A 24,104-nucleotide genomic window follows, 5' to 3' on the forward strand; every position below is an offset into this window, starting at 1 on the left:
GAAGGGTGTTGTGCGGGGGGGGGGAGGGGTTTAGGGTCAGGCGTCAGGAAGGGTGTTGTGTGGGGGGGGGGGGGGGCAGGCACTGTCAGAGTTAATTGTCAGGAAGGGTGATCGTGCGGGGGTGATCGTGTTTGGGACGCGGTTAGGGTTAGGAAGGGTATTTGTGCAGGGGAGGGCGGTTAGGCATCAGGAAGGGTGTTTGTGTGTGTGTGTGGGGGGGGCTGTTAGAGTTAAGTGTCAGGAAGGGTAATCGTGCGGGGGGGGGGGGGGCGCGGTTAGGGTGTGTGTGTGTGGGGTGGCTGTTAAGAGTTAAGTGTCAGGAAGGGTGATCGTGCAGGGAGGAGGGGGGGAGGGCCACAAAGGTAGCGGGGGGAGGGAGTAGACTGTTATAGTTAGGTTATAGTTATAGTTAGGTGTCAGGAAGGGTGATCGTGTGGGGGGGCGCGGTTAAGCATAAGGAAGGGTGTTGGGGGGGGGGGTGATAGAGTTAGGCATCAGGAAGAGTGTTTGTGCAGGTGGGGGGGGGGGATGGTTAGGCGTCAGGAAGGGTGTTTGTGCAGGGGGGGGGGCGGTTAGGGTGTGTGTGTGGGGGGGGTGGGGGGGCTGTTAGAGTTAAGTTAAGTGTCAGGAAGGGTGATCGTGCAGGGAGGAGGGGGGAGGGCCACGAAGGAAGTCGGGCAGAGGGTAGACTGTTATAGTTAGGTGTCAGGAAGGGTGATCGTGTGGTGGGGCATGGTTAGGGTTAGGCATAAGGAAGGGTGTTGGGGGGGTGATAGAATTAGGCATCAGGAAGAGTGTTTGTGCGGGTGGGGGGAGGATGGTTAGGCGTCAGGAAGGGTGTGTGTGCAGGGGGGGGGGGTAGGGTTAGGCATCAGAGAGGAGGGTTCTGTGTGAGAGTAGGGTTAGGTTAAGCTGTAGTAAAATGTTGGTAAGATTTTCTACTACTTATTATGATAATATACACCATCTACACTTTAGAAACAAAGAATATTGATAGATATTAACAATAGTGTTTATTGACAAAATAGATATAAACAATATTTTTATTAACTAAACCTGCATCCTTTTTTCCTCGTGCCCCTTTTTCATGCACGCTTACTGAATAGATGCTGGCTTACTGAACAGGAAGAGCCGAGATTCGAACCCTGGTCTCCCTTGTCGAGGCAGAGCCCTTAACCAGTACACTATCCCAACCTGTAGGTACCGGGACTTCATCCTTGCCGTGACTATTTGGGGTTGAGTTCTGTACAGACATGTACAGAACTTGTGGGATTGTTGCTGTGGAGGAAGGGGGACAGAGTAGCTCCAGGTGGACTAGGCGAGTAGGAAAGCAATGAGCTCAGGAACGGTTGTGCAGTTGCTGCTGCTAAGGGTTCGGATGAATATTCAGACCACATGGGAGGGGGGGCTGCCATATACATGCTAGATTCCCGCCCAAGGCCGACGCTAATCCAGCATATGTGCAGATCTCCCCATTCTGATTTATATATAATACCTCTCTGACAATAATGTAAGATTCATGGTGTAGGCGCCTGTGATCTTGATCGGGAAGTTCCTGAGCGAAACGAATTATAATGTGTTTGCTGGACGCTAGACGTGATATATTTGCCTGAGCATTGTTTTGTTACAGTCTGTGCTAGCGGAAGCAGCTATGCTGTAATCAATGCGCGAGCTGTATTGTTCTCATAAATAACACATGTCAGCTGCACTCAGGAGATGGTTGACTTAGCTCTTAATCCTTGTATGATATAATAAAAGCGGGTATAACATAAGAGGAAAGGCACTGAAATATTACAGAAAGCCTAAATATTTTACATCAATAAAGACCATAAGGGATTTTCAAAGGCAGTATAAAGAGGCCTCCTCAAAGCAAGACCACTCAATGATATATATTACCTCTTTATTCTGCTTCATGTATATGTCTTCCCTGACATACAAATATCATTCTAAAGCCACAGAGGACAAGCATGAGATTAGGTTACCAAATCATCACAGACTTTTATAATACACAGTTTGTGGGATAAACAAGTGAGAATAGCAAAATGTTTTTATAATTCTAAGGTCTCGTTTCCACAGGGGTGTATTTGGGTAATATAGAGCTTATGGCAAACACTGAAATTGCGCCCCTCCACCAGTCAGAATCGCCTTTCCCTCTAAAAACAGCATCCTTTCTCACGTGCATGCATTATGGTTGGCTGTGTCTCTTGGCTCAGGATATTGCTGATGTTACTTTTTGGGAAAAATCTCTCATTCTCTCTCTGTCCTCTTTTCTAAGACTAAGACAAGTGAGCCCTACAGACAAAAATTCAGTAGCCATGTTCCCCAGATAATAGAATTAAACAGCTCTGAGGTCTGAGTGACGGGGAGGGGGGGGGGGGGGGGGGTTGGGTCAGAGGCAGCATGGGCAGGCACTGCTGCGCAGCACTAGGGCAGATGCACCACCCCTCTACATACGTCACTGTGTTTCCACTAGGGTTCCGAGTCTGTATCCAAATCGGACGCGGCAACTGTGCTGATGTGAATTCGCATCTGATTTGCATCCAATTCCATCTAGCAGTAGGGTTGGTTGGAGCTGCCAATTTTTCATTCTGCGAAATATTCAGATTTTTACCAAAGCTGATAAACAAAACATAAATTTCCGATTTCTGAGGAGTCTTTTTTGCATTCTCTAATTGGCCAAATACTTCCGAGTTGATGGGAGCATTGGACCAATCAGAGAATGCAAAATTTTACCACGGTAATCAGAATACCACGGACATTTTAGGCCAATCACAAGATCTTGAGAATACTTGGTAGTTACCGAATCCTCTAATTGGTCTAAAATTACCTGGGTAATCCGATTTTCGCTGACAAATTCTGCATTCTCTGATTGGTCCAATGCGTCGGAGTTCTGTGATTGGGCAGACCAGCCACTGAATATCGCAGTGCAGCAGCTCAATGGTTAATCCTCCAAGGAAACAAACACAAGTCAATGCAGCTCACAGGGACATTGTGTATAGCACAGCAACTCAATGGCCAATCCTTCACACACACTCCAGCTGTGCTTAGAGTAACCTGATATGCTTAAAGGGAACCTGAGGTAAGAGAGGATACATATGGAGGCAGCCATGTTTCCTTTTAAACAATACCAGTTGCCTGGCAGCCCTGCTGATCTTACAAGTAGCAGTAGTGTCTGAATCACATACCTAAAACAAGCATAGAGAGTACATGGTCTGCATACTTCATACCCTGAGCTCTATGGCTAAAAAGTATCACAAACAAAGGATTTGGAGGACTACCACATTTATTTTCTATTAAGCAATGCCAGTTGCTTGGCAGTCCTGCTGATCTTTCACACATCATTGGTGTCTGAATAAACCGCCTGAAACAAGCATACAGCAAATGCCGTCAAACTTGAGTTAAATATCTGATCTGCATGTTTGTTCAGGATCTATGGTTAAAAGCATCAAAGTATCAGAGGCAGCGGATCAGCAGGACAGCCAGGCAATGTGCATTGTTTAAAAGGAAATAAATATGGCAGCCTCCATACCCATCTCAGGTAAATTGGCCTTTAAGGCAAGCACTGGAATAGGGTTGCAACCAGCAGTTGAATGATGCATCAAATATATTGCCAGGAAACCGTCCTTACAGACTTGCTGGTATCCCACACACCTGCTCCAGTTCACGTCCCGTTTGATGGGAATTAGGCAGAACATACCTCTCCAATGTTTGAACACCAGCACATGCGCATTTTGGTTGGGTGAGGTCTAGGGCTGTGGAGTCGGAGTTGGAGCAGTTTTGGGTACACGGAGTCGGAGATTTCATAAACCGAGGAGTCGGAGTCGGATGATTTTGTATAAAATCCACAGCCCTGGTAAGTATTAGACTAAGGAGTCAGAGTCAAGGAGTCTGAGCCATTTTGGGTACCAGGAGTCAGAGTTGGAGTCGGTGGTTTCATAGACTGAGGAGTCGGAGTTGGAGTCGGAAGATTTTTGTACCGACTCCACAGCCCTGGTGAGGTCGCCACACTAAAAGGTACCGCCCACCTACTACGTCAGCTTTGTCAGGATGCGGGCACCTTTAGGGTGAATCCATTTTGCAGCGTTTCGCCACATGCAAATTTGGACAAGGAAATGCATCCTATTAAGATCAATAGGCTGCTGTCGGTTTCGCATGTGGGGAAATAACCAGACGGCAAGCTGCATTGTTCCCCATCACACATGCAATCCAAATGTGTCTTGAATCACACCTGTGCCGGCTTCACATCTCGCAAGACGCATGACTAGCATAGTGGAAACGGGCCCTAAGGGTTTTCTTCATTTCAGAAGAACTTACTATAGGACAGTAGCGCACAAGCAAGGAGGCTAACCGTGCCACCTCTCTGTAGAGATTCTTGTCATGGAGTGCTTGTAAAACAATAAAGGTTATATTTAGGATCCCCTATGAGAAGAAGGAATGGCCCAAAACCTGTTGGGAACAGGTGAGAACCACAAGATTAAAGTGAACCAGAGATCAAAGCTTATCCCGTACTTATACTTACCGAGGGCTTCCTCCTGCCCCATGAGGTCCGTGGAGTCCCTCGCCGTCATCCTCAGCACCTCTGTTCTGCCGCTATCTGGCCCAGTAATCAGGCCAGCCACGCTTTTCAGTGAATGCGCGGCGCAGGTGCAGAAAGCTCCAGGCTCAAAAGTGCAACAGAAGCGTGCGTGCGGCAAAGCCGTGCATGCGCTGAAGGGGCAAGACTGGCCAAATTACCGGGCCAGATAGCGGCAGAATGGAGGGGCCGATGAGAACAGTAAGGGACTCCAAAGACCTCATGGTGCAGGAGGAAGCCCAGGTAAAAATAAATTTAGGATAAGCTTTGATCTCAGGTACGCTTTAACCTTTTCAGGATCAGTAAAATCTGAGCCGTACTTTCCCTTTAGCACACAGTAATCATTAGACTTTGACAGTAATCATGAGACACTGTGACAGCAGAGCAATAGGGCGACAGCGACACTGGATTGGCGGGAGGGAAAGGTGGGAGTTGAAATCTACACCCTGGACGGCTTACGAGGACATAAACAGGGCGTACATTTCATCTGCGGCCGACCGGAAGTGGTTCAAAACACAAACACCTACATAGAAATAATGTGTTACAATGAATTTTACACTGGAAGAGATGTACGTCTTATGTATACATTTGTATTTCTAAATAGTTTCAGCTACAGTTACAAAAAGAGCACAAGCTTTCAAGCCTGGAGTGCCTTACAGTACAGCCGCAACAACGGTCCACAAAATGGCGTTACCTCACAAGTGCTTATTCAGGCTGCGCAGGGCAGAGAGTTCAGGCCATGTCATTTCTGCTGCCGCAGACAGTAATGAGTCTCCATTAGAGAATCTGATCTCTTTTAGTGGAAATAAAACTGCGCGCATAAAAATAATTATGTGCTCATTTATTTGTTAGGGCGTGATGAGCAGCGAACACGTCTCTCCGCATTAATCACTCTGGGGCAAAACACTTGTTTTCATCTTTTATAATAGAAAAGTACAATAAAAGCCCAATTTCTTTGAAACAGCGATAGCATGGGGCACTTTTAAACGCAAGTCCATTTCAGTCATCTTTATGGTTCGCAAAGCTGCTTTATGGCTGCAGTATTTCTTTCCCATTATCCTTTCCAAAACAGTTCATTTAGGACAAGCTTCAGCTGCTAAAATGTACAGCTCAGTTCTGAGGATGCAGGACGCCGACGGATTGATGACCGCATACGCCATGAATTAAATGCAAGGATTATGGATAAATGGACATATAACATTAATGTACTAAATGTATCCCAAATCTCATATGTAGAAAGAAAATAAGGTAGCTTCATGGGCTGTCCCACTGTTAAGGTCCACACAAACTTTCAATGCATGTGGCCCTTAAAGGATACCCAAGTTGAAAATAAAGAGTGGTCTTTTACTTTCCTGGGGCTTATTCCAGCCCCTGTAGTTTTGCAGGTCCCTCGCTGTGCTCCTGGTCCTTTTCTTTTCTCTGTTGTGTGGCCCAGTGAAGTGTGCAACTTAGTTACCGTAAGTCATGCACTACTGAGCAAATGCCGGCCTAAAGGCACGCCTCCTTGACTGCACTCACGTGGCCAGGAGCGTTATGAGCATGTGCAGTAGGTTTGTTAGTAAGTTGTGCACTTTACCAAGCTGCACAGCGGATCAAGGAAAAGGACCAGGTGAATAGCAAGGGACCCACAACACTATGGGGGCTGGAAGAAGCCCCAGGTAAGTAAAAGAACACTATTTTCAACTGGGTTATCCTTTAGCCCTCTGGGGACCGCGCTGCATAAATCCTACGCTGCCCCTGTGGCTGCCTAATTCTGATGCGGTGTAGGATTTATGCCACCAGACATTTCTGTTCCTGATGTAGTTGTGCGCACCAGAGAAGGGAGATTAAGCTGTCTTATGTCTCCCCTCAATGATCAGAATCCATCGCGATTGACTCCTGATTGCGCGATCACTACAGTTGCCGGCGGATTGTAGTGATCACTATTGGCAGCTGCAGTCTGAGGGGAAGAAGAGGACTGGGACTCACTTTCCTGGCGTTCCCCGGCGATCGTCGCTCCCCTCCACTCTGGCCGGCATCCCCGCTTGCTCTGCCTTAAGTGTCGGGCCCCGGCTTGATGACACCATCAAGCCACAACCCGGAACTTAGCGGCAGTGTGAGCGGGGATGTAGGCCAGAGCGGAGGAGGCTAGAGCTGCTCATCGCTAGAGCCTAGGAGGTGAGTAAAGGCTGCTGGCCATACGAGGACACCTGGCTACACTGGGGACACCATGCCTATCTATATATAGTGGGGATCCAGCTGCCTGACTCCCCCAAACGTGCCTCCCCAGCATGTAAAATGGCCTGGTCCTTAAGGGGGGTTAGGCAGCCGGTCCCCCCGGGTTAAAGCAAGCTCCATGCTACTGCGCTCGCACACGGAATGGAGAACATCCGCCAGAGAAGATCTGACAAGCTGTTATCAGGGTTGCTTAGTGTCCCAGTGCTGGATCGGTGAGATGGAGGAGGGTGGGGATGTCCTTTGATGCTTCCTTCTACTAAAGTATTATTATAATTGATTTATAAAGAATTTATAAGGTATCTTTATTAAAAACTTCCATTCGGGTTCTCTTTAATATAGATCCAAACCAAGAACCAAACTGAATCTTGACTTATTCTCTTCAAAACGTGGAATTTCCCTTCAAACGATTTCGCAGATTATACGTGTTTCCAGAATCTATCAAACTCGAAGACAACAAATAAGAGACCCTGTGGTTGACCTGGATGGGGATGAACATTTTACAGCCGCCAGATGACTTCCTGTGCAGGGTCATTGCTGAGCTTTGATGTTTGAACTTTTTTAAACCAGCTTTCATTTCAACCTACAGTAACCCCAAAGGTTTCTTTATGTGTATGAGCAGGATAGTGCTATCTATTGCAGACTGCATGATCTACACACACAGTGGTCCCATCAACACCCATCACTGGCTGTAAGCATAACAGCAGAGAACTGCAGAAGAGGAGGCTGCACATGGAATGGGAAGGGGGCTGCTGTACATGGCTGTTACATGGCTCTTACACATGGAAAAGTAGGCTGCACATGTAATAGGAAGGGGGCTGCTGTACATGGCTCTTACAAATGGAAGAGGAGGCTGCACATAGAATGGGAAGGGGGCTGCTGTACATGGCTGTTATACATGAAATAGGAGGCTGCACGTGGAATGGGAAGGGGGCTGCTGTACATGGCTGTTATACATGAAATAGGAGGCTGCACGTGGAATGGGAAGGGGGCTGCTGTACATGGCTGTTATACATGAAATAGGAGGCTGCACATGGAATGGGAAGGGGGCTGCTGTACATGGCTGTTACATGGCTCTTACACATGGAAAAGTAGGCTGCACATGTAATAGGAAGGGGGCTGCTGTACATGGCTCTTACAAATGGAAGAGGAGGCTGCACATAGAATGGGAAGGGGGCTGCTGTACATGGCTGTTATACATGAAATAGGAGGCTGCACGTGGAATGGGAAGGGGGCTGCTGTACATGGCTGTTATACATGAAATAGGAGGCTGCACGTGGAATGGGAAGGGGGCTGCTGTACATGGCTGTTATACATGAAATAGGAGGCTGCACGTGGAATGGGAAGGGGGCTGCTGTACATGGCTGTTATACATGAAATAGGAGGCTGCACATAGAATGGGAAGGGGGCTGCTGTACACGGCTGTTACACATGAAAGAGGAGGCTGCACATGGAATAGGAAGGGAATATGAGGGGGTTGCAGCACATGGAAGGACAGTAACAAGAAAGTTGGACTGGGGTGGAGAAATTATAATATAAATCTGGCTTTGCTCATCTGTTAATCAGTTTCACTTATACACACATACACAATGTAACATAAAGGGGGCTGCTGTACATGGCTGTTACATGGCTCTTACACATGGAAAAGTAGGCTGCACATGTAATAGGAAGTGGGCTGCTGTACATGGCTGTTACATGGCTCTTACACATGGAAAAGTAGGCTGCACATGTAATAGGAAGGGGGCTGCTGTACATGGCTCTTACAAATGGAAGAGGAGGCTGCACATAGAATGGGAAGGGGGCTGCTGTACATGGCTGTTATACATGAAATAGGAGGCTGCACATGGAATGGGAAGGGGGCTGCTGTACATGGCTCTTACACATGGAAACGTAGGCTGCACATGTAATAGGAAGGGGGCTGCTGTACATGGCTCTTACAAATGGAAGAGGAGGCTGCACATAGAATGGGAAGGGGGCTGCTGTACATGGCTGTTATACATGAAATAGGAGGCTGCACATGGAATGGGAAGGGGGCTGCTGTACATGGCTGTTATACATGAAATAGGAGGCTGCACATAGAATGGGAAGGGGGCTGCTGTACACGACTGTTACACATGAAAGAGGAGGCTGCACATGGAATAGGAAGGGAATATGAGGGGGTTGCAGCACATGGAAGGACAGTAACAAGAAAGTTGGACTGGGGTGGAGAAATTATAATATAAATCTGGCTTTGCTCATCTGTTAATCAGTTTCACTTATACACACATACACAATGTAACATCAAACTAAAGCCACTTCCTCCGTAAACTGTAATACTGACTGAAACATTGTAATTAAAAAAAAAAGTAGACATTCTATTAAAAACACTTTATAAAAATAGTTTTTCACATATTCATCTGTGTGTGAGAGAAAAAATCCCTTTACATAATCTTTAAGGTGTTACTTAAAAAGTAATTCCAACAAATGTATAAAATACCCTGTAGAAAGGAATGCATGGAGCTGGCGGTGTGAAAGAAGAGTGACAGGTATAATATATGACTCAGGCCACCTTTTCCAGGAAACGGGGACAAATTTATGTGAAGCTCAATCTATATGCAAATGACCACACATACAGCCTCGGTACGTGCCGCCGATATTCCGGGGATTTTACAAGGCTGGAGATCACAAAGAGACTAAAAAAGCAACAAGCTGCATTATCATTCAGATTCTGAGACGCCGCACTCCTGACGCACAAAACAATTCTCTCACCTGCATTAACTTTATCCCAACAGCACAATAACACAGAGAAATACCACAGCAAGACGGGAGAGCATTATTAATGATGTTTTCTGTGACTCTCTACAAAAAGGCCACATACCCCAGCGAGTACCTGTCAGGGGGGACCTCAGCTGCCGGTGACAATGTGACAGAGTGTTCCATCACTGGTTAGGTGTCTGTCTACAGGGGTCCATTAAAGTGGACCTGAACTCTTGCACAGGACAGAAGGAAAACCTAGAGAAATCCACCCTGTATGCATTTACAGAGTTTAGCCTGTCTAATTCCACCTCATCTAAGACTAATCACAAGTTGTAATTTGATCCCTCAGCTGTGTCAGTTGGCTGCCATGGAAGAGCAGCTAATTTGTAAACACAGGATGTTAACAATATGTCTGCTTTCATGAAAGCAGGAAGAATACACACTGAAGATGTATTGCAAGATTTCTATCAGCTGCAACAAGAAATGTTTTTATGTAAAGGTTATTATGCTGTTGCTTATCTTTTAGAGTAGAGAGGAAGTTCTGAGTTCAGACCTGCTTAATAAAAAAAGCTTTACATTTTTCAGTACAACCAGTGTTTTTTTTCGTTTTGTTTTTTTTAAAGGGAACCTAAACTGAGAGGGATATGGATGTTTTCTGTTAAACAATATTGCTGCAGTAGTGGCTGAATCACACATCTGAAACAAGCATGCAGCTAATCCAGTCTGACATCAGTCAGAGCACCTGATCTGCCTGCCTGTTGAGGGGCTGTGGCTAAAAGTATTAGTGACACAGGATCAGCAGAAGAGTCAGGCAACTGGCATTATTTTTAAAGGGAAGGTTCAGGGACTGTTTAAAAAAAAAAAAAATCCGCATCCACTTACCTGGGGCTTCCTCCAGCCCGTGGCAGGCAGGAGGTGCCCTCGGCGCCGCTCCGCAGGCTGCCGGTGGTCTCCGGTGGCCGACCCGACCTGGCCAGGCCGGCGGCCAGGTCGAGCTCCTTCCGTGTTCCAAAATGCACCTCACGGCGGCGCGCTGACATCATCGGGCATCCTCCGGGCTTTACTGCGCTACTGAGCCTGCGCAGTACAGCCCGGAGGACGTCCGATGACGTCAGCGCGCCGCCGTGAGGCGCATTTTGGAACGCGGAAGGAGCCCGACCTGGCCGCCGGCCTGGCCAGGTCGGGTCGGCCACCGGCAGCCTGCGGAGCGGCGCCGAGGGCACCTCCTGCCTGCCACGGGCTGGAGGAAGCCCCAGGTAAGTGGATGCGGATTTTTATTTTTTTTAAACAGTCTCTGAACCTTCCCTTTAAAGGAAAAATCCATATCCTTCTCAGTTTAGGTTCCCTTTAAAGTGAACCTTAAGCCAGAAAAAAAAAATGAGTTTTACTCACCTGGGGCTTCTACCAGTCCCCTGCAGCAGTCCTGTGCCCTCGCAGCCCCTCCCTAATCCTCTGGTCCCCCGCTGCCAGCTAGTTTTGTTTTTGCCGGCAGGCCCGTCAGGACTGGTCACGCGTAGCTTTTTCTGCATTCCCGACTGCAATTAGCGCTATTGCGGGCCGCAACGCGTACAAAAATATGTGTTGCCGCATATCTATGCGTTCGTAATGTATTTTTGTACGCGTTGCGGACCGCAGTAGCGCTAATTACAGTCGGGAATGCGGAAAAAGCTACGCGTGGCCAGTCCTGACGGGCCTGTCGGCAAAAACGAAACTAGCTGGCAGCGGGGGACCAGAGGATTAGTGAGTGGCTGCGAGGGCACAGGACTGCTGCAGGGGGCTGGTAGAAGCCCCAGGTGAGTAAAACTCATTTTTTTTTCTGGCTTAAGTGTCCCTTTAAATTGCCATAAAATTGGATCATTGTATTGTATCGTGTGTGGCCACCTTTACACTGTGGCAATCTTGCTATATATTAGTGCTTCAGGACTACAGGCAACTTATCCCACCTCCACTGACAGGCTGACCACTCACTGCAGACAGGACTGTCAGTACAGAAATCATCTGACTCCTCAGTTTGTGGTATCACCAACTCTGACTCCTCTGTTTTCACTATAATGGATTTTCTCAACGGTGTGAAAAAAATGTAACATAAAATGCATTTCATCACTGCCAAGGACTCAGCAGTTTAAATAATAATGGTACCATATATACTCGCATATAAGCCAAATTTTTGAGCACAAAAAATTATTATTATTATTTTTTTTTATTTATATAGCGCCAACATATTCCGTAGCGCTTTACAAAGCACAATAAGACGACAAGGGGAACATAGATACAACTAACAAATGTACAGCAGAGTTCCAAGCAGCACAAATATTGTTACAAGAACAGTAAACATTAGGAGGATGACCCTGCCCTTGCGGGCTTACAATCTAATGGGTTGTGGGGGACACACTAGGTAAGGGGGTGGAGGATGGATGAGGCAGTGATTCTTTGCCTCTGATTACATTGTGACAGAGAAGTAAATAAGGGCTATAGAATGTTATAAGCTTGTCTGAAAAGGTGTGTTTTAAGAGTGCGTTTGAAGATGTCCAGGTTTGGAGCATGACGTACAGGCTGTGGAAGAGAGTTCCAGATAAGGGATGATGCTCGTGTAAAGTCCTGGATGCGAGCATCAGAGGAGGTGATCAGCTTAGGGGCCAGGAGAATTTCTTGGGAGGAGCGAAGGTTGCGGGAGGGACAATATCTTGAGATTAGTGAGGAGATGTATGGAGGGGGCAACTCGTGGAGGGCTTTGTATGTTAGAGTCAGAAGTTTGAACTGGATCCTCTGGGTAATGGGTAGCCAGTGGAGAGAACGGCACAGTGGAGCTGCATCGGAAGAGCGTGTGGAGAGGTGAATGAGGCGGGCCGCTGAATTTAGAAGGGATTGGAGAGGTGTTAGCCTGTTTTTTGGTAGGTCACAGAGCAGGGTGTTGCAGTAGTCTAGGCGGGAGACGATTAAGGCATGAACAAGCATATTGGTGGCTTCTTGTGTGAGGAAGGGACGGATATGGAATATATTTTTGAGCTGGAAATAGCAGGTGGTGGTTAAGGAGGCAATGTGAGGTTTAAAGGAGAGCTCTGAGTCAAGTATAACCCCCAAGCAGCAGGCCTTAGTGGTTGAGGTTATTGGGGTGTTGTCTACCGTTATGGTTGCAATTGGTGGGGGTGTAGATAGCGATGGTGGAAAAATCACAATTTCCGTTTTAGTCATGTTGAGTTTGAGGAAGCGGGAGGACATGAATGCAGAAACGGCACGTAGACAGTCGGGGACTCTGGATAGTAGTGAGGACAGGTCAGGAGCTGAGAAATAGATTTGGGTGTCATCCGCATAGAGGTGATACTGGAAACCAAAAGAGTTTATTAATTGTTCCAGGCCACAAGTGTAGACTGAGAAAAGAAGGGGCCCAAGAACCGAGCCTTGAGGTACACCAACAGACAGTGGGCGTAAGGAGGAATTGGTGTTAGAGAAGGAGACAGTGTAAGAGCGTCCAGAGAGATAAGAGAAGATCCAGAAATGTGCTAGGCCCTTGATTCCTAAAGATGACAGTGTCTGCAGAAGCAGAGCATGATCAACTGTGTCAAAGGCAGAGGAAAGGTCAAGGAGTATTAGAATAGAGAACTGGCCTTTGGATTTAGCTACCAGTAGGTCATTAGAAACTTTCGTGAGGACAGTTTCAGTGGAATGGTGTGCGCGGAATCCAGATTGAAAGGGGTCAAGTAAGGAGTTGGTAGAGAGACGTTGGTGTGACGGAGTGGATGTGACGTTCCAGCAGTTTAGAAGCAAAGGGGAGGAGAGAGACAGGACGGTAGTTGGATAGAGAAGTTGGATCAAGAGAGGGTTTTTTGATAAGTGGTGTGATGATAGCTTGTTTGAATAAGGAAGGAAAAGTGCCAGTGGAGATAGACAGGTTGAATAGAGTTGTTAGAGCGGGATTAAAGGAGGAGGAAAGCTGGGGGATTAGATGAGAGGGAATGGGGTCCAGGGCACAGGTAGTGAGATGCGCTTTGGAGATTAGTGAGGAAAGACACTGTTCAGTTAGTGTGGTGAAAGATGTTAGAGTGGGAGAGTGGTCGTGTGGAGCGGGGCGAAGGCAGTTAGTGGTGGGCGAGGGTGCAGGCGGACAGAAGGAATTTATAGGTGACGGTTGAGCTGGTAAAAATGGTTGTGTGTTGAAGCTATTACATATTGCATCAAAAATGTGCTCAAAAGTCCCCCTCTCGGCTTATATGTGAGTCATTTGTGACTGTGTCACCCCTTTCCCCCTCCATATGCTGCCGGGAGATGTCTGTCAGTGTCTGCAGACAAGGACCCACTGCCTGGGGCTGGGACACACAGACCCTTGTTGCCAGCATGAAGTATGCTGAGTGTGCAGTATTGGCTTACCTATAAGCGCCGGGGCTGTCTGCGTCCCAGCCGGCACGGAGCCGCCCACTGGGATGCAGACAGCTTGTTTCACACAGTGGTATATCTGGTGGCAGCATACTTAATGCAGACTGCCCCAGTGCTGATAGGTAAGCCACTACTGCACGCTCTGCAAGCATGGGAGATACAGGGGGCACATTTGGCTAAGTAGGGGGCATGCCTAATATAGTGGGCACATATGGCTATGGTGGAGAGGCACATCTGGCTATGGGGGGATTTCATAATATAGGGAGCACATTTGGCTATGGGGGGAATCTCTAATATAGGGGGGCACATCTGGCTATGGGGGGGAGCCTAATACAGTAATAGGTGTTACATCTGGCAATAGGGGAGTGCCTAATACGGGGGCATATCTGGCTATTGGGGCTACCTAATACTAGGGGTACATCTGGCTATGGGAGGATGCATAATACACAGGGCACATCTGGCTATTTATAACAAAATGGGGGGATGCTTGGCATACCTGTCTATTTATCCTATGGAGGGGGCTATGGTGGGGAGGGGGCTTATATGCGAGTCAATGACTTTTTCCTGATTTCTGTGGTAAAAGTTGGGGGTGGGGTCGGCTTATATGCGAGTATATACAGTAACTATCTGCTGTATAGTGAAGTAACAAAAGAGCATTGTGCCCGAGTGTGAGTTTTACCCGGGGCCCCAAGCACTGTATTTATATTGATCCTCAAAACCTGCAGTGTCCAAGAGGTGTAATCAGAGTAAGAAAACAGTTTGTGTATAGGAGAAGTAGACCTGAACTCAGAACTCCTCTCTGCTCTAAAAAATACACACCAGCATAACAACCTTCAAACAAAAAAACATGTATTTGTTACAGCTTATACAAACCCTAAAATAAATCTGCACAGTTTCTACTTCCTGATTCATGGAAACAGACATATTGTTTACAGCCTGTGCTTTCAAATGGGCTTATCTGCTTATCTGCCATAGGCAGTCATATGAGACGGGGGGGGAGGGGGGGAGATCAAATTACAACTTGTGATTAGACACAAATGAGGGGGAATTAGACAGGCTAAACTCTCTAAATACATACTGGGTGCATTTCTCTACGTTTTCCTTCTGTCCTGTGCAAGAGTTCAGGTCCACTTTACGGATTACCACTATGCAATGTACATATAGAGAGGTGTTCATTACCAGTACAGCACCAATGCAAAGGTAATAGGTTGGATGAAGGTGGGCCCCTAGTGGGCCCTGGTGCGAGTTTGCAACCTCTGCATCCCCTATTGCTACGTCACCAGGTATCTACATTTGGGAACAAAACCAAGCTTCCAGCCAGGAAGCTGCCACACTACCCTGTTGGCCATGATGGCGTGTCATTGACAATGTGAATGAGGACATTTGTAACGTTCGGGCCTTTAATTTACAGCTAAGCCTGTCATTGTAGCCTTTTAAACTGTGTTTATTAAAGAAACTGCAAACATTCATTAAACACAATGTTCAAGGAGAAGGACAGTGCACAGGGCTGTGACTACACAGCATGGAGAGCTGTGACCCAATATAATTAGGATATCACAACATGCAAGAGGAGAGGCGAGACGCACATCCAATGCCATTTCAGTCTGTATTCCAACACGATAAAAATAGCAGGCTACAGTACCGTCATATGAAGGAGAGGAGTACAGGCAGTGGTAAGTCTACGCCGAGCTTATGTGGGTCTACGCCGAGCTTATGTGGCGCTTCATCAGGACAAATAAGCATAGAAACACAAGCCCCATTTATACATTCTCTTTGTCTATCAATTAGTCAGCTGATTACCTGTACATATTCCTTAATCTTCCCTTTTTTTGTATAGCGCTTTTCTCCTGTCGGATTTAAAGCGCTTGTGGGGCAGCCACTAGAGCGCACTCAGTAGGTAGTAGCAGTGTTAGGGAGTCTTGCCTAAAGAACTCCTTACTGAATAGGTGCTGGATTACTGAATAGAAAGAGCCGAGATTTGAACCAAGGTCTCCTACGTCAGAGGCGGAGCCCATAACCATTACACTACCCAGCCACCACCCAAATGTGCAGACACCTCGCAACTTGAATCAGAATGGCCATAACACCGCCCCACTCTATAACACTACAAGGCACGTGTGAGACATTGGAACGCACCTGGGAGTAAAGGGAGAGGAAGCTAGCCATCACACATGCGTGCTTCCGTGTATTTGGAACGCACCTCAGCGTGGTGCATGATGCATAGTATTCTACACGTCCGCAACCCGGTGTGACGCATCATTACCTGTTGCGACATCAACGCGGCACATGATGCGTAGTATTGTACGCGTCAGCAACCTGAAGCAAAGCGTCACTTCCTGTGGCAACCAGGAAATTACATAATTGATTACCAAGCGTGGAACGCAAGCCTAAGTGTCTAAATCAGGGGTCTCAAACTCGCGGCCCGCGGGCCATTTGCGGCCCTCGATACAATATTTTGTGGCCCTCGCTGGCAAAAGCTTCCTTATAGTTCGCTTCAGTGCTCCCAAGTAATCTGCCGCATCCCCGCCGCTATACGAGGGCTGCAGAGCCCCCAAATCGCCCGGGGGGCAATCCGCCGGCATTTTCTGTAAGGGGCAGAGCTTTCAGCTTCAGCTCTGCTTCTCCTGACGTCAATCGCCGCCTCTCCCCGCCCCTCTCTGTGAAGGAAGAGGGGCGGGCAGAGGCGGCGATGCGCCGCGATTGTGAAATTCCTTATGCGGTCCAGGCTCATCCTGACTTTGCCTCCTGCGGCCCCCAGGTAAATTGAGTTTGAGACCCCTGGTCTAAATGAAAAAGGAAGTAGATAATAGCAGAGGGCAGTGTATGGATATATATCCATATGGGTAGTCAGAAAACATACAACAGCCAATCACTTGAATATTAATAATAAACCCAAGGGGACTGCAAGGAGGTACGGTGCAGCAATTGCACCACCCTCACACACACACACAATTACCCTAAGGGACAGTCGTACAATCAATAATTGCTTTCTGGCCAATACATTATGTAAACTCACCACCCCGGATATAATAATTTCCGTCCATCTGGTTGAAGAGAATGGAGGGATCCGCACCTGCAAAACAACATCAGGGCAATATTATCAGATTGAAAGAATGTAACTAGGGATATATGGTACTATAAAGGGAGAAAGTCATTAAAATTAACATAAAACCTTTATACTTGAGAGCCTTCTTTTGACCAACGCTTTTAGGAAGGCATGAGCGGTCAATTCCTTCCTGCATGCTTATAGAGTGGGGCTGTGTTATGGCCATTCTGATTCAAGTTGCGAAGTGTCCGCACAGCTGCACATATGTACAGGTAATCCATTGACTAATTGATAGATAATGAGAATGTATAAATGGGGCTTGTGTTTCTATGCTTATTTGTCCTGATGAAGCGCCACATAAGCTTGGCGCGAAACAGCTGTAGACCCCCCCACCTGTACTCCTCTCCTTCATATGACGGTTCTGTAGCCTGCTATTTTTATCGAGTTCGAATAAAGACTGAAATTGCATTGGATGTGCACCTCCCCTCTCCTCTTGCATGTTGTGATTCATTAAACACGATGTTTAACCAAATGCGGAGCAACGCAGCATGAATCTATGCCCAGCAGGTGGTGCTGCCGCTCTGACTGGACGTAGATTCAACGTCCTCGTAAACGAAGCGCCCCGTCGCGATTGTGCGCACCCAAGAGAGGAGATTAAGCTGACATCTCGCCTCGGTGATCAGGAGCCATCACGATTGGCTCCTGATCGTTACTATCGCCGGCCGATCATAGTGATCACTACAGAGCAGCTGTGGTAGGCAGGGAAGAAGAGCATCCACTCACCTTCCTGACGTTCCCCTGGCGATGGTCGCTCACCTCCGCTCTCGCCATCATCTCTGCTCGATCTGACGTAAGTGTCGGGTCCCGGCTTGATGATGTCATCAAGACGTGACCCGGAACTTAATAGCACTGCGAGCGAGGATGCCGGCCAGAGCGGGGGGGGGGGGGGGGCTAGAGCTGCTCATCGTAGGACCCAGGGAGGTGAGTAAAGGCTGCTGGCTGTACTGGGGACACATGGCTGTACTGGGGACATAAATGCCTAGCTATCGAAACTGGGGATTCGGCTGCCTGACCCCCCCAAACGCACCTTCCCCCACCCCCTGCAGGTAAAATGCTCTGGGTTAGGCTGCCGGTCCCCAAAATGTTAAACAAAAGACAAAAAACAAACAACAAGGTTATAGTTTTTGTCTGAGACTGCAGGCATGATGTAACAGTGTCATGAGTGACTGGCCCACGGGTTGCCATAGCTGCAGAAGTCTGCAGTATGGAGTGACAGTGGCAGCAGCAAGGGAACAGGTGAATTATACAACGTTGACCGAATACCACAGAACCGCAGTGTTGGTTCTTGGTGATGGTATTTGGCTGAGTTTCCTAATAGTATTGCTTCTGGAATTCAGGGTAGTTTTGAATGATGATGTCTACAAAAAGTCAGGCATTGTTACATCGTTATGTTCAGCATTCATTGAGCAATGGCCAGATACAGCATGGAAAATTAGAGAGTAGCTGTAGTGAAAATGACATAATAAATACTACTGCTTATATTTTACAATAGTCACTTATAGATTGAGTCAGTGTTTGTCCATTGTAAAAATCTTTCCCTGATTTACATTCTGAAATGTATCCCAGGTGGTGAAATATTTAGTCCTGCCAGGTGATCTGTGCAGTATGTTCATTACTGAGAGTTCTATGTGCAGGGGGAGTTATTGCTTGCTTGCCAGCTAGAAACAGACGTTATTTCCCACAATGCAACGAGGTTCACAGACAGCAAACTGTCAGGACTTAGGTCCTGACATCACACTGTGGGTGGGTTTTCACCACCATATTAGCCATACAGATGTCCCTGATGAGCTATTCGAGAAAAGGTAAAGATTTCTTGTGGAAAAGGGGGTCTCAGTTACTGATTGGGATGAAGTACAATCCCAGGTTAAAGTTCCTCTTTACTAAGATTCAACCTCTTCCCTATGATTACCGAAGTAGGAAAACGTTTGGCTGGAGTTACACTTTAACTCTATGCAGCCAATAAAAATGATGTTTTCTGCATCTGCCCTGCAACACTGTGCATGAGGCCCTGCACTTGCTGAATTCAGAGCTTTGTATGTAATTTTTTTATTAGAAACTTTTAAATAAGGAAGCTGAATTATTCAGCATGGAGCTAAATTATTAATCTATACTATGCAAAACGCTCACAATTTACATGTGTGATTACATTAAATCCCTGAACACATCCCTTTGTTCCTTGTACTGGTATGTATGTAATGAGAGCATGTGGTCACTGCAACATCCATGGAACAGCAGCCACACCCCCGTTCCTTGCTTTTCAGAGCCAATGTTCATGATAAGATGAGTTACTGAACATCATTTCAAGGGTCAGTGAATTTAGCCACCTAACTTTTCTCTACCCACCAGAATACATGGCCCCCTTAACCATGGGTCACATTAGGAGAGATGGTAAGTGACATCCCATGGCACCCAGTACCATAGGAGGGATGATAAGTAGATGGTAAGTGGCAGTCCATGGTAAGTGGATGGTAAGTGGCAGTCCATGGTAAGTGGATGGTAAGTGGCAGTCCATGGGACTGCCAACCATAGGTCACAATAGGAGGGATGGCAAATGGCAGGCCATGGCATGCACCCTCATAAACCACAATAGAAACAAGAAAAATAGAGTCAATAATATTCCCACTGCCATCTGTAGGTCACAAGAGTAAGGATGGTAGGTGAAGCCCCTTGCACCCCACCCCATAGGACTCAAAAGATGGGACACTAAGTGGCAGCTCAAGACACAACATGCCACCCACAGGAAACAATAGGAGCCCAGCCACACCCCCTCCCAACAGGCAGTAAGCTGTGTAGTGTAGGGCAGGCCTGTGGGTCACGTCACATGAGCACTATAAAGCAACAGGAAATGCAGGAAATGAAGAACTTTGGCCACAATAGGAGGGATGGTAAGTGGCAGCCCATGGCACACCCCCTCCATTATATACCACTATAGAGATAAGAAGGAGAGGCGGTCATTACACTAATGTTCATAGTTCAAACGAGAGGCCTCTATCACACTGGCATGTTGCGTCACTCTGTTTTGCTGCAGGGCAACACTACACCAATTAAAGTCTATTGGGCATTTCGTACCTGACACTGTGCGATGCGATCCGCTGAAAGTGCCCGATTTAAGACGAGAGCAACAGCGCATTGTCTGACAACATGTACGGCTACTGGAAGTTATGTAAGTCTATGGTGATGATGCTTTTTAACATTTTTCCGCGTTTACATTGCGGCGCACATGCCTATTTTTTCAATACACTTCTGCGCAATTCCAATTTTTGCCACAGGAAGTGAGTGCTAGAGAGCATCATTTCCTGCTTGGCTTGCAGCCAGAAGGGAGATTACCAGGCATTACCGCAGTAGCCCCTGAATGCTATTTTTAGCGTTGCTGTGCAATGCGCTCATCACATCACATCGCTACTACAACGCCAGTTTCCAGTGTGAAACCGGCCTCAGGGTGAGGGGAGCAGGCAGTAGAAAAAACAAGCATGCCAGAAGAGGGACAGAATTGGGTACTTTTACTGGCTGCATATGCAATACGTATAATCAGCATGCACATTACTACATTAATTGGTATTTTTTTTATATATTGTGGTTGGCATTTAGTTTAAAGTTCCCTGCTGCCCTATATAAAGACAGCCTCAGTGGAGCAATTGTTCCCAATACCATATGCACAAGGCATACTAAATAAGCAGTATCCAAGCTAGTGAGAGATCAGTGCTGGAACCGGATTTCTCATATCTGGATTCTCCAATGTAATCTCCTCCAGTACATACTGTATATTGTATTATATGTTACATATACATACTCATGCACAACAACACCAACTCATCCTAAAATAAGGCAAGGCAATCACTCGGACTCAAATCACCGATGTGTCAATTGTTCCCAATACCAAATGCCAAAGGCATACTAACTATGCAGCATCCAAACTAATGAGATCAGTGCAGGAACCAGAGTACTCATATCTGGATTCTCCAAATGTAATCTCATCCAGGACATATACTGTATTATTACATGTGATATATACTCATGCACAACACCATCAACCCATCCTACACTAATGCTATGTACACACTTGAGCTAAAAGTCTTTAGAAAAGGCAAGATCACAGACCAATTTTACCCCCTTCCATGTAGTATGAGAGCCATACTCTACACAGTCTATTCTATTGAGCTGACCTCCCCATCAGATAACAAATCTTTGCAGGATGCTGTGCACATAGATGCTGTACACATGCAACAGATCAGTATCTGCAAAAGATCCGTTCCTGCAAATTGCATTCATAGTCTATGATATCTGCAGATCTTATGCCGGGCATACACGGCATTTTCAGCCCTTATCAATCGAGCCGCTGATGGCTCGATTGATAATATCCGACAGGTCCGATGACCTGCCGGATAGATTCCCCGCTCGATCGGATCAATCCGCGCGCACATGCGGACGAGCGGGGATGCGCCGGCATCAAGCCAGCGGCTCGATCCGTCGTATAATTGGCTAGGTGTATGCCTAGCATTATACACCCCTTGTTTAAAGGACTTACGAGGCCAAGATTTTAGAAAAAAAATAAAAAAAAGTTAGCTACCTGCGTCAGCTTGTCAGGCACGGAGGACGTCGTCCGCGCCCTCCGTGCCATTCCGCCGGGTCCCCGCCGCTCAGTAGCCCCCCGAACGGTCCCCGACCGCGCGGCCCGGGTCGGGTTCTCCAGCCTGTACAAAGATGGCGGCTGGAGCTGGCCGCGGCTGCGCAGTACGTATAGTGTTAATGTCATAGCTGTATGTTAATCCAAGTTTCATATATATGCACTTAATAGATATAAGGTGACACCAATGTTTAATAAGGCTAATGTAACACAGATGATTCAGATGAGTTACCCTTTAAAGTTAGTCTCAGATTCTTTCTCTGTAGACATGCTTTAGCTAAGACCTGGTACTGTGTGAGTTTTTGTCTTCTCAGGAATTTCTAAACAGATATGGCGTGCCTGATACTGCAACCTCCCATCGGGGGATGATTCGAATCACGCAAGTAAAGGCCTTGAAAGTAACTATGGGAGCAGGATGCCGGAGAGATTGTGTGCTGTAGTCAAGACCAGGTGCAAGGCTGTGAGAATTCTCCGCCCTCTTGGAGTGAAAGAAGAAGACCCTTAGAGACATATATTATTATTGGACAAGTAAATTACATCATGACCACGTAATTCGGGGTATAAGAACTGGTGCACAGCGGAAGTTGAAGCAGAAACCTTAAACTGCCTTGACCCTTTTGCTAGGCTTATCTGTGTTTCCCTCATGTATACATGTGCTATTTTTGAATAAAGCCATAAGTTGTTTTTTCTTTGCATCTCCTGACTTATTTTTGAAATCTTGGTGTATTGGTAAGTAAGTGACTTCCACAATAGCCGCGAGTGCGGCTGCGCAGCTCTGAGGCCAACCCCCCGATCCACGTAACAGTAGCGTGGATCGGGTGGTTGGCCTTAGAGCTGCGCAGCCGCACTCACGGCTATGCGTACTGCGCAGCCGCGGCCAACTCCGGCCGCCATCTTTGTACAGGCTGGAGAGCCCAACCCGGGCCGCGCGGTCGGGGACCGTTCGGGGGGCTACTGAGCGAGGGGGACCCGGTGGAACGGCATGGAGGGTGCGGACGGCGTCCTCCGTGCCTGACAAGTTGACGCAGGTAGCTAACTTTTTTTATTTTTTTTCTAAAGTCTTGGCCTCGTAAGTCCTTTAACTGACATTCAATTGGTCTGTGATCTTGCCTTTTCCAAAGACTTTTATCTCAAGTGTGTACGTAGCATTAGGTAAGGCAATCACTCTGACTCAAATCACGGATGTATCAATTGTTCCCAATACCAAATGCAAAAGGCATACTAACTATGCAGTATCCAAACTAATGAGATCAGTGCAGGATCCGGATTTCTCATACCTGGATTCTCCAAATGTAATCTCAACCAGGACATATACTGTATTATTATATGTTATATATTATACTAATGCACAACAACACCAACCCATCCTACAATAAGGCAAGGCAATCACTCAGACTCAAATCACTTATGTGTCAAATCAATTGGTCCCAATACTATATGCAAAAGGCATACTAACTGTGCAGTATCCAAACTAATGAGATCAGTGCAGGAACCAGATTTCTCATATCTGGATTCTCCAAATGTACCGTAATATCATCCAGTACATATACTGTATTATCATATGTGAGAAACAGTATACTCATGCACAACACCAACACCAACCCTTCCTACAATAAGGCAAGGCAATCACTTCGATTCAGGCAGCATTCTTATTGCGCCTGCAGGGATGCAAAAAGGAGTCTGCTATGCTCCAGCTGGTAGAAGTTAATTAAAAACGATGAGAATACAGTTGTTTGTTCGAGCCCCAATGAGAGAGTGCTCTAATGTCATTTCCTGACAGATTTGATATCAGATCATCTATTTGCAATATGTCCGATCTGATTTCCGATCGATTTTCCAATCTCAAGTGAATGGAAAACCGATCGGAAATCAGATCGGACATGATGGAAATAGTCAATCTGACAGTAAATCTGTCAGAAAATTGCATTGTGTGTACCTAGCATAAGCCAGAGAGTGCAGAGAACTGTGACTGGAGCTTAACCAATCTTTTCACCTCCAACCGGAATACACATTGGACACCACTGCGAGAAAACGTCTGTTCAATCATCCGATTCATTGAAACATTTCCTCTGTCAATGGAAGCGCCTGTGATTTGCTTTTCCCACTGATAATGCCATGTAATGAGAGCACGTAGCAAGGGGACGAGACTTTATTATTATATTACGAGTAACAATGCTTATCAGAATCAGAATAGGATTTATTCACCAAGTACAATGGGGGTTGTGGAGATATATTGAGGTGCTGATGATATTAAGGATAACAGGAACATATTCTTTCATTTTTTTCTGCCAGAAGGGAGCAGGTTACCTTGAGTTGCTTGGGGCAAGGAAATGGGTGATTGTCTTGACCATATGAGGTGCTTTGAGTCTGTATGCAGTTCCTCTGAGAGTGCTAATGGGATTATCTGCCTGGCTTTTGAACTCAGGAGACGGCCCATTGTCTCAATACACAAAGCAAGAGGACCAGAGCCTGGAGACTAA

At 46.7% G+C, this 24,104-nt stretch overlaps 1 protein-coding gene across 2 annotated transcripts in view; it reads right to left on the minus strand.

Moving 5' to 3' along the window:
• The window catches only part of PARP8 (poly(ADP-ribose) polymerase family member 8), a 438,516-nt gene that overhangs the window by 376,227 nt on the left and 38,185 nt on the right, over nucleotides 1–24,104 (minus strand). For both annotated transcript variants that reach the window (XM_068249475.1, XM_068249466.1), the window contains exon 3: nucleotides 16,911–16,967. In XM_068249475.1, coding sequence (XP_068105576.1) covers nucleotides 16,911–16,967 — 57 coding nt within the window. The remainder of the gene's footprint in view (nucleotides 1–16,910; nucleotides 16,968–24,104) is intronic.

This window comes from Hyperolius riggenbachi, chromosome 1 (genome assembly GCF_040937935.1).
Source record: "Hyperolius riggenbachi isolate aHypRig1 chromosome 1, aHypRig1.pri, whole genome shotgun sequence".
Classification (NCBI taxonomy): domain Eukaryota; kingdom Metazoa; phylum Chordata; class Amphibia; order Anura; family Hyperoliidae; genus Hyperolius; species Hyperolius riggenbachi.